Source organism: Spermophilus citellus (assembly GCF_964194105.1).
Source record: "Spermophilus citellus genome assembly, chromosome: 12".
Classification (NCBI taxonomy): Eukaryota; Metazoa; Chordata; class Mammalia; order Rodentia; family Sciuridae; genus Spermophilus; species Spermophilus citellus.
The window spans coordinates 2,920,515-2,937,160 of record NC_138198.1 but is presented as its reverse complement, the minus strand read 5'-3'; the positions used below and the strand labels follow the sequence as shown (position 1 = coordinate 2,937,160).

Here is a 16,646-nt window from a genome sequence, read left to right as displayed (position 1 = left end):
AGGAACTGGAAAGTGGAAAGCCGGAAGGGACTTTATCCCAGAGGGCGACAAAGCTTCTTGGCCAGGAGCAGAGCAGGCCAGGCCGCCTTCGGAAGGTGAGTCCTCAGCTACGTGAAGACACGTGCTTCTCCACCATCTTCCTGAAACTTCTAGGCCTCAGGAAACCCACTGCACAGAGGTAGTTCGCAGTGCGTCCCTGCGTGCTTGCGTCCGTGCGTGCGTGCGTGCATCTGACTGGTGCTCCGCATGCCCCACGTTGGCTTCATGGACTGCTGTGTCTGCCTCCCCCTGCTTTTGTGCCCCCTGCATAGTGGTAGAGCTGGGAAGCCACTGATGGGCTGGGGTCCCAGGGAGGAGAAGGGTCATGGTCTATTCCCAATATCTGGGAGGGTGGTGGCATCAGGAGGTAGGTCTGGCTGTGGTGGCCTTGTGGGCTGTGACAGTGCAGTTACCTGCAGGATCAGAGTGGATCAGAAGTGCTTAGGGCTCTGATGAGGACGGGCTGCCCAGCCATCTACCCACCAGCCTTGGAGTTTGCAGCTTGGGTCATGCATAGGATAGAACTTAGGCATGGCCATGCAATGTTCTGCTCATGATGGACACTCTGCTCGGCCATCCCTGGGGTGGGCTCAGGCTGTGAGACAGGGCTGGGTCTGTTCTGGAGTCCCTGACCTGTGTGTCCTTTCCCTCTGTCCCCAGAGCCCAAGGTGGTATTTGCCAAGGAGCAGCCGGCACGCAGCGAGGTGAAGGCTGAGGCGGGGGCCTGTGCCACTCTGAGCTGTGAGGTGGCCCAGGCCCAGACAGAGGTGACGTGGTATAAGGATGGGAAGAAGCTGAGCCAGAGTTGGCTACAGGCGGCAGCTGGTGGTGCAGCAGGCGGGCAAGGCGGATGCTGGGGAGTACAGCTGCGAGGCAGGGGGCCAGAAGGTCTCCTTCCACCTGGACGTCACAGGTGAGTCCTGTGGTACCTGTTTGGAGGTGATGAGACTGGCTATTGGCCCAGATGGACATTCCTGTGAAATGTTTACCTATTAGATCTCATCTATCCAGCTTCCATCTTCCTAACTGGAAGACAGTAGCTGGCTGGGAATGGCTCACAGGGAGAGGGCTTTTTATGAACCCCTAGTGGGGTTTCCACTCTCCAATCACCAGTCACACCACAGAGTCTACCCAGAGCCTTCTGGGTTCTACTTGGTGTGCAGGACACTGGCTCTCCCTGTGGTCTGACGTGGACCAGATGTCGTGTCTGTGCATTTCTTTCTGTCGGATGCTCTGGTGCCCTCCACGTCCCCTCACCTGCACCATGGTTAGTTCTCGCTAGTGAGAGAGGTCTGAATTTCCCAACTGGGGTAATGGGTATTTCACCCATCGCAGGGTGTGTGGAATTGTTCAAGGCATATGGACATGTTGGAGTTCTGGTGTTCTGGGGCAGCCTCCCCTCCTGTGAATGGTGTGGCCATGGTCTGTGACTCAAAGCTGGTGGGAATCCCTGACCTAATGTGGGAGGTTTTCCTCCTGTTCCATCCCACAGATAAGAACCAGCCCTTTGCCCAGTGTGTACATGCTGCGTGAGCCCCTGCCCACTGGCCAGTCATCAGGTGGCGTGGTCAAGGTAGTCAGAGTGTCACAGTCTGATGTTCAAGTAATGGCCCCCAAACCACAGGCTTTACTACAATGTGTTCTCATAATTGTTTGCTTTTGTTATTAGGCACTGTTTTTAATTTTTTACTGTGCCTAATTTTAAGATAAGCTTCATCATGCTGTGTGTACGGGGAAACCCAGAACCACACAGGGCTCTGTGGTACCAGTGTCCAGGCATCTGTTGTGGGTCCTGGGTGTGTTCTGAGCAGAGAAGGGGATGCCTCTACTGTGCTGAGGGTGCTGAGGCTTCTCCAGGGTATGAGCTGGTGTGGCCTGCAAAGGGTCTGCCCTAGCCATCCAGCCAGATGTCCTTCCCTAGGTGGCTTCCTGTCCTGGACAGAGTCTCTGAACTGTGCGTCCCTTCCCTCTGTCCCCAGAGCCCAAGGTGGTGTTTGCCAAGGGACAGCCAGCACACAATGAGGTGAAGGCCCAGGCGGGGGCGAGTGCCACTCTGAGCTGCGAGGTGGCCCAGGCCCAGACAGAGGTGACGTGGTACAAGGATGGGAAGAAGCTGAGCCAGAGCTCCCAGGTGCGCGTGGAGGCCTCTGGCTGTAGGCGGCAGCTGGTGGTGCAGCAGGCGGGCAAGGCGGACGCCGGGGAGTACAGCTGTGAGGCCGGGGGCCAGAGGGTCTCTTTCTGCCTGGACGTCACAGGTGAGTCCCTGCACAGCACCTTGCCTTGATGGTGACAGGCCCTGTGCTCTCCGTTAGACTTCTGTGCTCGGCCATGCCCCTCCTCCCTCCCTCCTTGTTCATATGTAGCTGGGCTTGGTAGTTGCGGGGGAGGACTGCCCACCCGCTCACTCTGGAGTATAACTTCACGTGGGGTGCAGTGCACTCTGAGCGCTGCCCTGCCGCTGCTGATGTTCTCTGCTCTCTGCATTTTGCTCCCTCTGGCCTGCAACCTCTGATAGATCAGGTGTCTCCCCAGGGAACGCTGAATGTTCCTCTGCCTCCTGTGATCTGGCTGCTCCTGAATGCTGTCCCCAGCACCACATGGGTAGTTGCTGGTGAGGGACATTTTAATTGATGCCGGGTAGGGTTAGTCTTGGTGTTATCTCAAGATTGACCTTAGGTATCTGGGATGCTCCTATGCCCTTTCTCATAGGGCAGAGATCTCTGTGCACCGCTGGGCAACCTCTAGGCCTGGGCCTTCCTGCAGTGTGTGTGGGCAGAGGGTTGGCAGCCATGTCTGGGCTGCCCCTGGAGTCAGGGTGGGCCTTCAAGGGAAAGTTTGTTTCCTTTTTTTCTTTGGTTAGCACTGTTCTATGTCAGAATTTTACTTTGGAATTTGACTTACAGATTTAGAACTGCAAAGGAATACATTAGTTGAAGCTACATCAGTTTTCCTTAAAGTTGAGTTTCTGTAACAGGATCCACTAGCTGGTAGAGCAGAGCTGATGTTGTAGAACTTCCTAGTGAGTCGTGTGTGTCTGCCTCCCTGACTGACTCACAGGGAGTCTAAGAGCCCAGTTTACTTTCCTTTCACTGTGGAGTCTTAACATCAATCAGGTGGGCTGTGCATAGCAGACCTCCAGGTGCCCAACAGAATGGCATGGCATAGCAACAGAAGGGGTTTGTGATCATGTATGGGTCCCCAACACCCTGTGTGTCTTTCTAAGATGTTATTTTAGGAACTCCAAGATGTTGTTTTATGATATTTATATGGTGATACATTTGGAAAGTCTTGACAAATTGACAGATTCTTGGGAAACGATATGAAGATGTCACACAAGAAAAAATAGACAACTCAAACTTTCCTATAACTTAAAAAAATAAGAAATATTTTTCATAGAGAAGGGTGTAAGTCCAGGAGCTCTCCTGCTAAATGTTCTGGAAAGAACTGACTCCACCTTCCTTGAGGGTCTTCCAGAGAACAGAAGAGGAAGAAACACTCTCTATCCTGTTGGACGTGGACAGCACAGTCCACCACCGGGAAAGTGTGGAAGACAGAGATGCATCTCCTGAGATGTCAGCCCACAACTTCAACAGCACCCAGCAAAAGTGATGGAGCAGTGGCCAGGAGGAGACGATGCACCCCCCACCCCAGGGCAGTGTCCAGGAACACAGCACTGGCTGAGAGTGAAACACTGGGAAACCCAAAGAGCAGCTGCGATAAGGATACAGCATCAGGCCATCCACCAGGTCCCTGACCACGACAGCAATACGTGGACAGTAGGAAGCGCTAGCTGGCGTGCAGCGAGAGCAGGACCTTGAGGGGAAGGCACAGATGGGAAGAGGAAAATGGAATTGAAGGTACTGCAGTTGGAGTTGAGTGGAATTCTGTGGCTCTGTTCCGGAAATCCAAGGATATGTGATCAGGTGGAGTTAGTGGCTTACCAAGGTAGCTTGTGCAGATTTGAGTCCACTCTGCGGGAGGCGAGCAGTGAGCAGTGGAAAATGAAAGCTCAGAGTAGAGGATGAAGTCCTCTTATCCAGAATGTTAAGCCAGAAGTGCTTGGGTTTTAGATTTTCTTGGATTTGGGGATATTTGCATACACATAATGAGCTATCTTTGGGATGAGACCTGAGTGTAAATGTGAAATTCACTTGTTTCATGAACATTCCACACATAGCTTGAAGGCGATTTTGCACAACATTTTAGGAAGATTTTGTGCATGAAACGAGGCTCCTGGTGTAGGATTTTCCACCTGGAGCAATCATATAGTCGCTCAGACAGTTTTGGATTTTGCAGCATTTTGGTTTTGGATCAGGGATGCTCACTTGTGTTTACATAAGAAGCACCTTTCTGATGCTAAGTGTAAAGCAAGACATTGAAAGGCTCTTCAGGGTAAATCAGACATTTTTGAGAGACACCAAATAATGTCTAAGTAAGTGGACATAAGGGCATGGAAGAGTCAGACCATCATCAGCCTGCAGGGTCCCCACGCTGTGGAGCAGGCCTGGGTGCAGGGTGCAGAGCATGCTGGCCCTCAGGCTCTGACAGGCAAGCTGAGCATCCCCCATCGCTGAGAATTGACTAAAGCTACGGTAGCAGACAGCCGGTCCACGGTGTGAGACAGGAGCCCTGCACCCAGCTGTGCCTACGGGACTCCGCATGGCCCTACGGGACTCCGCATGGCCCCCACACAGGCAACACTGTATTCATTCTTGGGAACGTTTGTGAAGCCACATGGAAACACAGCTGTCTGGTACTTCTCACCATGTACAAAAGCTAGTCCGGAGAACTAGAGATTCAGGATCCTGGGAGAGCTGCGGTGGTCTTAGATGACATCACAGATGCTTAGAGACTTCGTGCCAAGGAAAGATTTCTAACAGAACAAGACATGATCACGGCAGAGCAAGAGTGACAATCTGACTATGTTAAAACAAAGACTCAAGACACGTTGGAGGCTTCTGGTTCAGTGTGCTTGGTGTTGCTGCATCTCAACAACAGGCTGGGTAACATATCTGAGAAGTTCCTGTGGCTTACAATTTTTGTGGCTGAAGGTCCAAGCAGCATGGAGCCCATTTCCTGGTGAGGGTCCCATCTGCACCACAAAGAGAAGCAGAAGGGGACTGGCCACATGCAGAGGGGGCCAGACACACCAAGATTCGTGACAGCCTGCTCTTATGAGACCTGATCCATACCTGCAGGAGCCAGCTTTCCCCGCGAACCTCGATTCACACAAGAGGGTGAAGCCCTGAGCTCATCAGCTTCCACTGGGTCCCCTCCAAAGAGTCCCATGACCTCCACACTGCACACAGGAACCAGCTTAAGGCACGGGAGTGTTGGGGGACAGCACATCCAAGCCACGCAACACACAGAGGGAGTCTACAACCATCCTGTGGGGGACAGAAAAGCTTGCATATGTAAAGAGAGCACCTAGATTAAAAGAAAAACCATCAACTGAAAATGCACGCCGCAGTCTTGGTGCCGGGGGAGAATGTGGAGATCCAGGCGGAGGGCACACGCCATCGCCTGGTGCTGCGCAGCGTGGGCTTCACTGACCGCGGCTTTTTTGGCTGCGAGACACCAGACGACAAGACCCAGGCCAAGCTCACTGTGGAAAGTGAGTGTCGCTGTGCTGGCTGGGGCCTGGGGTGTCGGGAGAGGCGGGGTGTCGGGAGGGGCTGGGCGCCACCTTCTCCGGAGGGGCAGGTCCTGGGGTGTGGGTCGATGGCCGCTGGCCTCTGCTCACCTCTGGCACCTCCTGGGGAAGCTGGCGGTGCCTACCCTGGGGTCCCAATGCTGGCTGGTGGAAGGGCAGGGCTCTGGGTACAGCGGACCACTGGCGCCTCTCCTGCATCTCCACAGTGCGCCAGGTCCGGTTGGTTCGGGGCTTGCAGGCAGTGGAGGTGAGAGAACAGGGCACAGCTACTATGGAGGTGGAGCTGTCGCATGGCGAAGTGGAGGGTACCTGGACACGTGACGGACTGCGGCTGCAGCCAGGGCCTGGGTGCCATGTGGCTGCGCACGGGGCCACGCACATTCTCACACTCTTGGAGCTGCAGCCACAGGACAGTGGGCTAGTGGCCTTCAAGGCAGAGGGCGTGCACACGTCTGCCCGGCTGGTGGTCACTGGTGAGTGGGTGGAGGTAGCAGGACCTACTCCAGAGAGGCCTGCGTCCTTCCCCAAGGTGGCCTGGGAGGCAATGGGGACATTGAGGACCAGGATGTGTGACTTGAGACAGCTAGAACTCCCTATCACCTGCCTGGAAAGCACCTTCTAGACCATTGATCACCTTCCTCCTGTCTTCCCAGAGCTGCCTGTGAGCTTCAGCCGCCCACTGCAGGACATGGTGGCTACCCAGAAAGAGAAGGTGACCCTGGAGTGTGAGCTTTCCCGTCCCAACGTTGATGTGCGCTGGCTGAAGGTGCTTCTCTCCCACTCCTTTATGCCCTCCCTGCCTCTCACCAGTGGCAGCTGCCCTCCACCAGTGCCTGACCAGGCCTCTTGGTTCCACAGGATGGTGTGGAGCTACGGTCAGGCAAGACCATGGGCATAGTGGCCCAGGGTACCTGCAGAAGCCTCATCATCTACCGGTGTGAGATGGGCGACCGGGGCATCTATGTGTGTGACACTGGTGAAGCTCAGAGCTCTGCTTCTCTGAAGGTGCAAGGTGAGGCTTGGACAGGTGGAAAGGGCAGGGCCTAGGGTTGTGAGTACCTCCTTGCGCACCTGCAGCCTGCAGCCAGGTGCTTGGCTGCCTGTGCCCTTAGCTCTCAGCAAACTGGAGCCCTGGGTGGGAGCACCAGGATGGCCACTGTACCTGCAGGCATGGCTGGGTCTTGCTCCCTCCTCAGGCCGAAGTGTCCAGATTGTGCGGCCCCTGGAGGACGTGGAGGTGATGGAGAAGGAAGGTGCCAGTTTCTCCTGTGAAGTCTCCCATGACGAGGTGCCTGGCCAGTGGTTCCGAGAGGGGATTAAGCTGCGGCCCAGTGACACTGTGCGTATTTGCCAGGAAGGTGCTTGTGGGGCAGGCTGGCTGCAGGTGGGGTGGACCCGCCCCCAGGCTGCTCCCTTCATTCCAGGGCTGGGGGCTTTTGTCCCTAGGAAGGACATACACTCTCATTTACCGGAGGGTCCTGGCAGAAGATGCAGGGGAGATCAAATTTGTAGCAGAAAATGCAGAATCGCGAGCCCACCTCCGAGTGAAAGGTGAGTGGAGTGTGGAGAGGGGGGGACTGGGGTGTGGGGGTATACGGGGTATGTGATAGCCCCGCCATCCCAGACCAGACCGCTTGCTGGGACTGGGACAGCAGTGGTTAGGAGGAGGAACGGGAGTGTCACATCTTTCACAGGAAGATGTTGTCGAAGAGGGAGGAGCAACCTGGGGGGTGTGAGGACTCAGGGTCTCAGTGAACTCTCCCTCCTTGGGTTGCAGCCATCACTGGAGAGGAGGGTGTGCACTCCAGCAGGTGGCGATGTGGCCTGCCAGGGCAGGAGAGGTGGGAGGGTCTGAGGTTGTGGGTGGGGGTGAGTGCAGGATGGGGGCATGTGGGATGGGGCTTGGGCACTGGGATTGTGGTGTGTGGAGCTGGACATGCACATTCAGGGTACACATCAGCTGTGATGTGTGAGGCGTGGTGGGGGGCACGACCATGGTGCCAGTGGTCTGTGGCACACAGCTGGTCCTAGACCAGCCTGGATGGGGACAGTCTGGCCCCTGCTGCCTCAGGTGTAAGTGCACAGGCTGTTGGGGGCAGCATCCAGTCCTTCAGCAGCCCTGCTGGGGGAGCCTGTTGCCAAAGTGCTCATGGTTGGGCCCTGAACCCACTGGCCACACACTGCAGAGTTGCCAGTGACCCTCCTCCGCCCGCTGAGGGACAAGATTGCCATGGAGAAGCACCGCGGAGTGCTCGAGTGCCAGGTGTCCAGGGCCAGTGCACAGGTGCGGTGGTTTAAGGGTGGCAAGGAGCTGCAGCTTGGACCCACGTATGAGATGGTCAGCGATGGCCTCTACCGCAAGCTGGTCATCAACGACGTGCAGCCAGAGGACGAGGATTCTTACACATGCGATGCTGGCGATGTCAAGACCAGTGCCCAGTTCTTTGTAGAAGGTGTGTTCCAGGCCAGCGGCAGCTCTCAGGTTCTTGGGGGTGGCTGTGGTTCCCAAGATCTGTGCTGGAAGTCCTGGAGGTGGCCCGACTGGGGACATCCAGGCAGCTGGATGTAGACACAGGAAGATGTGGGTGCAGAGGGAGGAGCAACCTGGGGGGTGTGAAGACTCGGGGTGTCAGCGCACTGTGGGGAAGGTTTGTGTTCAGCAAGGACCTCAGAGCCTGCGGGGGTGGACAGGTCCAGCCTCCAGGTCCACCGTGACTACCTCCTCTCCCACAGAGCAGTCCATCACCATCATACGGGGCCTGCAGGATGTGACCGTGATGGAGCCTGCTCCTGCCTGGTTCGAGTGTGAGACTTCCATTCCCTCCGTGAGGCCACCCAAGTGGCTTTTGGGCAAGACTGTGCTGTAGGCAGGGGCGAATGTGGGCCTGGAGCAGGAGGGAACGGTGCACCGGCTGACCCTGCGGAGGACCTGCTCCACTATGACTGGGCCTGTGCACTTCACCATTGGCAAGTCCCGCTCCTCTGCCCGCCTGGTTGTCTCAGGTAAGCTGAGGTGGACATGGCTTAGGGCCTCCAGTGGGCATGGCTCAGATGGTGGGTAGTTATGGCCTGGGCTCACAAGGTGGGGGTGTGTGGGGATACACAGGACAAGGTGGGCAGGATGTATGTAAGGGCTGGGCACACCATGGTGCTTGTGGTACCTGGGCCAGGGGTGGTGGGTGGACACAGCTCAGTGGTTTGTTGGGGGAAGGATCAGGGCATGGGAGATTTTGGCTGGAGCTGGTGCAGGGTTGGGAACCAGTGGTCAGAGGCCTGCAGAGCAGGGTGCAAGCGCTGGGGCAGGGCAGGGCAGGATGTGTGGGGCCAGGGCATACATGGGTAGGTGTGTGGGGTGCGGGGTATCTTGGGGACAGGGAGGGGCATGTGGAGCAGAGTGGGGCAGGAGAGGAGGGGCAGGTCATGATGTGCAGGGCAGAACATGGACTCAGTGGTGTGGGTAGAAGACTACAGAAGAATATAGCTCAGACCCAGGGCACCCAGTCCTGTGGCCCCACAGCCCTGCCTTATTCCCGCTATAGACATCCCGGTGGTGCTGACCCGGCCACTGGAGCCCAAGGCCGGGCGTGAGCTGCAGTCGGTGGTCCTGTCCTGTGACTTCAGGCCGGCCCCTAAGGCCGTGCAGTGGTATAAGGAGGACACACCACTGGCCCCGTCGGACAAATACAAGATGACGCTGGAGGGCCAGATGGCAGAGCTGCGCATTCTCCGGCTCACCCCTGCTGATGCTGGCAGTGCTGAGGTCACTGTGGAAGGTAGGACATGAGGTGGGCAGGCCATGGGAGGGCCTGGGGTGGGCTGTGGCCGTGGGCAGCATTAAGGCCCCGTGTGTGCCTTCTAGCTCGGGATGTGACAGTGACGCAGCCGCTGCAGGATGCTGAGGCCACCGAGGAGGAGCGGGTGTGCTTCTCGTGCGAGCTGTCCCGCGAGGATGAGGAGGTGGAGTGGTCCATCAACGGCACACCCCTGTACAACGACAGCTTCCACGAGATCAGCCATGAGGGCCACCGCCACACACTAGTGCTGAAGAGCGTCCGGCGGGCTTATGCAGGCACCGTGCGCGCCAGCTCCCCCAAGGTGTCCACTACTGCCTGCCTGGTTGTCCGAGGTGAGCTGTGCTTGTGGGGTCTATGGGTCCCCTCTGTTCACGGACAGGTATCAGGCTTCCTTCACCAGCCCCATCTTCCCTGCAGCCAAGCCAGTGGTGTTCCTGAAAGCACTGGATGATGTGTCCGTGGAGGAGTGTGGCACGCTGGCCCTGCAGTGTGAAGTGTCAGACCCCGAGGCCCATGTGGTTTGGCGCAAAGATGGCGTGGAACTTGGTCCCAGCAACAAGTACAACTTCCTGCACACGGCAGGCACACGGGGCCTCGTGGTGCGTGACCTGAGTCACAAAGATGCTGGCCTGTACACCTGCCATGTGGGCAGTGAGGAGACCCGGGCCCGGGTCAGCGTGCATGGTACGTGGCCAAGGGCTGGCCGAGGTGGGGTGTGGGAAGGGTCGGCACATGGTGGTCTTCCTGCATCCCAAGAGGCCCATGCTGCTCTCCAAGACCCCGGGGTTGCTTTGCAGAGCCGGGAGAAGTTGGGAGCTCCCACTGTGGTTGGTGCTTGCGGAGGTCCTGAGAGGTCCCAGAGTGGACAGGCAGGGGGATGGGAGACTCTCTGGATATGACTGGGGGCTGAGGTCGGCAGAGACATTGCTTTGTGCTGCAGGAGCAGGTTTCTGAGCAGAAACCAAGAATTCAGGGTCCGGGCAGGGCCTGCCTAGGAAGGGCTCCCTGGCCAAGGGCAAAGCCTGGTCATGCAGTGAGGGCAGCTGCACACAGATGACATGCACTTCCCTTCTTAAGGAGCCAGACCCAACCTTGGACCCTGAACTCTTGGGTCTTTTGAGTGCATCCTTTTCAGCCAGGGTTGGGTTCCAACTGCAGGGCCAGCACCCCCTATCCAGGTTCAGTGTCTGGTCATCCTGAGCTCAGTCCCTAACATATTCTGTTTCCAGGGTGTGTGGTTGGCAGGCCCACTAATTTACTGACCTTGTGGCTGCTGGCCCAGGTTGGCCTTGGTGGTTTCTGATGAGACAGGAAAGGAGAGGGGGGTGGAGTGTTTGTCACAGAGTGGGGCTCATGCTGTCTGAAGGCTTTTCTCCTGGGGCTCCTGTCCTTTTTCCCTTGGGGTTTGTGAGTGGTGGGAAATGTGGGTGGTCCTTGCTTCCCCTTCTTTGGAGCTCATAGCCACTGGCTACACAGGCACCAGGACATGGCCAGCCCCAGGCCAAGGGTGCATCATGATTTGGTGATCGTGCCCTGCATAGGTCCTGGGCCTGGGGGCCAGCCCACCTGCTGGGGCCAGCCCTGCCTGGGGTCTTGCATGGGCAGTGCTGCCGGTGTCTGGCTCTGGCCTGAGGAGTCTCTGTGGCTTGCAGACCTGCACGTGGGCATCACCAAGAGGCTGAAGACGGTGGAGGTGCTGGAGGGGGACAGCTGCAGCTTCGAGTGTGTCCTGTCCCACGAGAGTGCAGGCGACCTGGCCATGTGGACTGTTGGTGGGAAGACAGTGGGCAGCTCTGGCCACTTCCGGGCAGCACGCCAGGGCCGCAAATACACCCTGACCATCCAAGAAGCTGCGCTCAGCGATGCTGGGGAAGTGGTCTTCTCTGTGCGGGGTCTCACCTCTAAGGCCTCACTTGTCATAAAAGGTGAGTGTGATGAACCCAGCTGGGGACTTGTCACCAGAGGCCCCCAGGCTGCTGAGCCTGAGACCCTCTCCAGGTGGTCAGGAGTGGTTGAGGGATTGACCCCAGCCCTCAGTGAGCTTTCCTTTAAAGGATGTGGGGGCATAGAGGCACCTGCTGGACCTGGAAGAGATTCTGGCCCTCTGAGGGGGTCACTCTGAGCTAGTGTCCCTGGGCCAGGCCCAGGGTTTGGGTCTTAATCTGACTGCTGTCCTGGCTGGGGTTCCTAATGCACATGGCTTACCCTACCATCCCGCGACTCTTGAGCCGGGGCCACAGGGTCTATGCTTGGCTGGGAGGTTCCCAGCGGTCTGGACCTGTGCTCTTGGTGTACATGCCTGGTGCACACTGCAGGCTCAGTGTTGGGTCTCAGGAGTGGCCTGAGCACTGCTGTGCTGGGTGCTTTCCCCTGGTGGCCAGGGCTCCTGGCAAGTCAGTGTTGGAGGCTCCTGGGGCCTGGGGTCTAGGCTCTGTGGTGTTGGTCTTGAAATGGACGCTCCCAATGCCCACCCCTGCCCCTGCCCCTGGCTGAGCATGTCTGTGCTTCCTGGGTAGACACTTTTGTTCCCTTCAGAGAGGCCAGTGGACATCACGAAGCCCCTAGAAGACCAGCAGGCCACGTTGGGGGAGGACGTGGTGCTCACTTGTGAACTGTCGAGGGCAGGCACCCCTGTGCACTGGCTGAAGGATGGGAAGGCCATCCGCGAGAGTCAGAAGTACAAGCTGCTCCGCGAAGGCACGCGGGCTGTGCTGGTCGTCCATGGAGCCTCTCTCAAGGACTCTGGCACATACACGTGTGAGACGGACGCTTCTAAGAGCACAGCCAGACTCCGTGTGGACGGTGAGTGCCCACACGGCCCCACAGCAGCTCTCCCTTGGCATGCCCAGGACCCCTGCCTCAGAGCAGGGGAGGTCTCTCTCAGGGCTCTGCTTCCACAGCCAGCAGGAGGGACAAGGCTGGCCTGGGATGTATGCAAGCTTTACACTCACCTCTTCTGTCTTCTCTCCCAGAAAAGGCCAACAGGTTTACAGAGGAGCTGGTTGACCTGCAGGTGGAAGAGAAGGGCACAGCTGTGTTCGAGTGCAAGACGGAGCTCCCGGCATCCACTGTGACATGGCGCAAGGGCCTCAAGGAACTGCGGGCCTCGGGGAAGCACATGTTGAGCCAGGAGGGCTTGGCCCTGCGGCTCACCATCCGCACCCTGGAGAAGACGGACAGTGACACCTACACCTGTGACATTGGGCAGGCCCAGTCCCAGGCCCGGCTCCTGGTGCAAGGTGAGTGGCTGGTGCAGCCACAGTGCTCATGTGTGCCCTGGCTTGCCGCAGTCTTGGCTGGGCACAGAATCACGAGCCACCACACACCTTGTAGATTCAAACAGCAATTCTTTATTCCTGAACTCACACCGGCCTCTACACACATTCTGTGGCAATCCCAGTTCTGCCGCCGCCCAATTCACCTACTCCACGAGGCTTTTTTCCCAAAATACCTTCTGAATCTCACGAGAACTCAACGGGAGGGAGCTCAGGTAGCAGGAACGCCCTATTTCCAGCAGCAATAATCTTCAACCTCCAACTTCCCTAAAACCCATATTGTCTTAAACCGGAACGCCTTAAACTTGTCTTAAACCGGAACGCCTTAAACTTGTCTTAAACCGGGAACGCCCTAAACCCAAGGACCGGGATACTTGATCAGCTCTAAACCCGGATCCGCCCTGGTCCTTGAGCAAGGTCACCTTACATGCAATGTCAACAGCGAAATTCCAAGGCAAGTCCATTTAACATGGGGTACGCTGGCAAGGAAATTTCGATGCATCATTCCTACTTGGCAATGGCCCTCAGCACTGGCTTTCAGCACCTCGGGGGCTCAGGTGGGCCTTATTGATCCATTTTTTCATGAGCGCTCCTCATATATGATATATGGACATACGTACATACAGACATATAACACAAAACATAAGTGTGCACACATAACATACAATACATAAGGCAATAGTAAAGGCCTTGTAGCTTTTCACAGGTGAAATCCCCATTGCAATGCTCAAAAACTCCACAGTCAAAAAATATAACTGATAAGAAAAACATGATCCTAGGTCTGTATGAGCTCAAAAAACAAAATAGAACTTCATGATGTGGGAAAGGGCAATAATAAAATAGATATTGAAAGAAGCATCCTGGTTACCACCTGGATTTGACTCTTCTTTTGATATCCCATCCTTCTTCTGGGTTTTGTAAATCTAAAGGAACATTATACAGCAGTTCACATCTTAATCAGTTAGCCACAGCTTCTCTCCAAAATTTAGAAACCTGTGTGGAAGAGAGGGTGTAACTCTATGGGGTGCACAGGAGGAAAGTTGAAGTAACTACCTAGGACAGCTCCCAGTGGTGATGTCCTCCCCATATTTTTCTTTTTCTTTTTTTTAAAGAGAGAGTGAGAGTGAGAGACAGAAAGAGAGAGAGAGAGAGAGAGAGAGAGAATTTTTTAATATTTATTTTTTAGTTCTCGGCGGACACAACATCTTTGTTGGTATGTGGTGCTGAGGATCGAACCCGGGCCACACACATGCCAGGCGAGCGCGCTACTGCTTGAGCCACATCCCCAGCCCCTCCCCACCTTTTTCGTTGATATTTTTTAATATTGTTAAAGTGCCAGAGGCACTTTAACAAACAACTGAACTTATATATTTTTATTTTTAAAAAACATTTTTGTTCCAATCTCTCATTAAGTTGTTGAAACTTGCCTCAAAGTTGAGATATTCTGTCTCGGCCTACTGAATAGATGAGGTGACAAGTATACACCAGTGCACCTGATAAGGGTGGCAACTGTTACACAGAAGCAGTCCTTATTTTTATTTTTTAATATATTGTTATTAAAATGTTTAAACACTCACAAAAATATAAGTACATGGAATACCATCCCACCCTTTTCTGTTATCACACTGTTTAAAAACTTAGCTCTAAAGTACTAAATATGGAAGGATAATTCTTGACCAGGCCAGCATATGATGAAATATACAGTATAGATTAAAAAAACTTTTAATTTAAAGAAATGTACAAGCTTTTGAATTTTTCTGAAAATGAACCTTTTTTCATATGTACTTTATTATGGATAGAAGAGGAACGATGTAGATGACAAGAAGAGCTCATGGAAAAACAGGAGGTAAACTTTTAGCAGATTCTGGATGGGGAGCCAAGGTAAATACAAATGACATTTAATCTCAATTCAGTGAGAATTAAAAACTTTCTGCTTCATGTAAGCAGGGTTACATTCCCAAGAGGCTGGCCTGTGGTACCTGGAGTCTTCTGTACCATCCTGGATGACATCACCTGCCAGCCCAACCCCATCCTTGAAGGGCATCCAGCAGCAGGTAGGGAAGACTCTAGGGTGACCAGGGGGAGTGGGAGGTGTTTCATTCTTTGTCAAAAGAAGTTCCAGGGGACCAGCACAGTGTTGCTGAGGAAGGTTGGGGTGAGAAGGAGATGGGGGAGGGGAGACCATTGAAGCCTGTTCAGGGGTTCTGTGCAGAGCAGAGGAAGTGGAGGCTGGGTGTTTGTTGGGGGCAGCAGCTTTTCAGAGGTGATAGCATGCCAAGCTTGGGAACTGGAAGGGCTTCAGGGTGTGGGAAGCACACTTGGACTGGAATAAAGGAGAGATTTCTTACATAAATAAGTGTCCTGAAGCGGTGTCATTTGAAGTCAAGGTTCAGAACGTGAGCTGACAGTGGTTGTGTTTCCTCTGAAGAAGAACTTGCAGGTTTTTAGTGCAGGTCTATACTTCACCTGATTAGTCTCAGGAGTGGTTATTTTCTTCTTCACTGATCGTTCGTCCCAGTTCAACTGAATGGCAGCAGTCCACTCTTTTGTATACTAAAGTTTTCCACATCCTTGCACAACTTAATGTTGTCAGAAACATTTTGTGTACTTCTTTCTTGACTTTTATTTGGTCTTTCCCAATAAGCAGAGTAGCTGTCCAATGTTGTTTATTAACATGGTCCCCAATGTCTATACAGACATTTAGACCACTGTAGATCCTTTTTTGAAGTGTGTGATGAGATGACTTTTAGTCCAAATAGAATTCACACATGTGCAGTTAAGTACTCAAAAGTATTTTGAACCTGAGGGGCACCATGGCATTCTCCAGTAGGAAAGAAAAAGGATACTGCAGTATGATCCTTCAAGATATCTCTGAACAGAAAAGCATTATATGTTGTGAAAAAAATTAGCTATATATTGAGATTTGTGTGTATCTTTTCTAGGTGGAAGAATCTAGAATTGTTTTAGTTTAGCCTTGATCTGTTAGTACTGTAATAATGGTGAGGACATTGCCTTGCCTTTCCTTATCTTTCTTGCTTCCAGTTTCCTTCTGTATGTAAACCTAAAAAAAAAAAAAGTCGAGTGTGAGTGAAGTTCTTATTTTCTCTCTCCTTCTTTTGTAAATGATGTTTATATTTTGACCAGTAGAAACTTAGATGTACCAGAGTTGTACATATTCGTGGTAGTTAAATATATTAACATGGTTATTTTAGCTCAATCTGTTTGTGCTCAGTTTTGATAAATGTATCCCTGTTATCTGAATGCTTAGTAACACACTGTGTTTGGTATTAGAAGTGTATGGAAATAGCAGCACCCTTGCCTCTGATCCTTGGCCTGGTAGTTTTCAGGGCTTGCTTGCTGAGTAGAAGTTTTATGAACCTCAAGTCAGTGAACTGGTTTCTTGTGAAGAGTATTTCCTGATAGGGTTGCACTCTAAATTCCATTTTTGTGTGTGACAGGTTGTGTTGATGGGATGGGACACCAAGTATAATGGGAAGAATGGTGCTCCAATGTTAAGGGAATGACTCCTAGAAACATCAGTTCTCACACTCAAACCCAGTGTGATCTTGCAGGTGCTGGAGAGAGAATCTGAGGCTGACCATGAATCAGTGGATTGGAGACACTTGGAGACCCTGCTGCAAGCTAGGAGGCACTGGTTTGCAGTTGAGCAGAAAGGCAGTGTGGGCTCTGGTTCAACATCCACTTGGCCGACACCATCACCAGTGCTTAAGGATGGAAGAGCGCCCCCCGATCTGGATTCTGCTTGACTCCAGGGGAATGACGCACATTGGAGGTTAGTTGTGGCCTACATAATGGGGAAGTGTGCTCCTGAATATTGCTACTGAGAGGACCACGTGCCTTCTACATGTACCACAGTGCTTTGGA

The 16,646-nt window shown here is 53.9% G+C and overlaps 3 protein-coding genes and 1 long non-coding RNA gene across 4 annotated transcripts in view; all 4 read left to right on the top strand.

The window, feature by feature from the left end:
• Positions 1-839: 839 nt before the first annotated feature.
• Positions 840-3,454, top strand: LOC308631553. Its single transcript, XR_014018249.1, has 3 exons — positions 840-952; positions 2,019-2,294; positions 3,436-3,454. It is a non-coding gene; the product is annotated as an uncharacterized lncRNA (long non-coding RNA).
• Positions 3,455-5,481: 2,027 nt separating this feature from the next.
• On the top strand, positions 5,482-8,559 carry LOC308631552 (obscurin-like; the record flags this gene model as incomplete). Its single annotated transcript, XM_081262868.1, has 8 exons — positions 5,482-5,653; positions 5,899-6,165; positions 6,346-6,458; positions 6,551-6,704; positions 6,889-7,050; positions 7,139-7,243; positions 7,879-8,145; positions 8,426-8,559. Exons 1-8 carry the CDS (start codon positions 5,497-5,499, stop codon positions 8,557-8,559), a joined length of 1,359 nt encoding a protein of 452 aa, XP_081118994.1. The 5' UTR covers positions 5,482-5,496.
• Position 8,560: 1 nt separating this feature from the next.
• LOC308632070 (obscurin-like) lies at positions 8,561-16,528 on the top strand (the record flags this gene model as incomplete). Its single annotated transcript, XM_081263715.1, has 8 exons — positions 8,561-8,695; positions 9,232-9,465; positions 9,552-9,818; positions 9,904-10,170; positions 11,139-11,411; positions 12,022-12,288; positions 12,459-12,976; positions 16,334-16,528. Exons 1-8 carry the CDS (start codon positions 8,632-8,634, stop codon positions 16,526-16,528), a joined length of 2,085 nt encoding a protein of 694 aa, XP_081119841.1. The 5' UTR covers positions 8,561-8,631.
• The window catches only part of LOC308631479 (arf-GAP with SH3 domain, ANK repeat and PH domain-containing protein 1-like), an 88,106-nt gene continuing 85,785 nt past the window's right edge, over positions 14,326-16,646 (top strand). The window contains exons 1-2 of the mRNA XM_081262726.1: positions 14,326-14,815; positions 16,334-16,554. The gene's annotated coding sequence lies outside the window, so the exon portion shown is untranslated. The remainder of the gene's footprint in view (positions 14,816-16,333; positions 16,555-16,646) is intronic.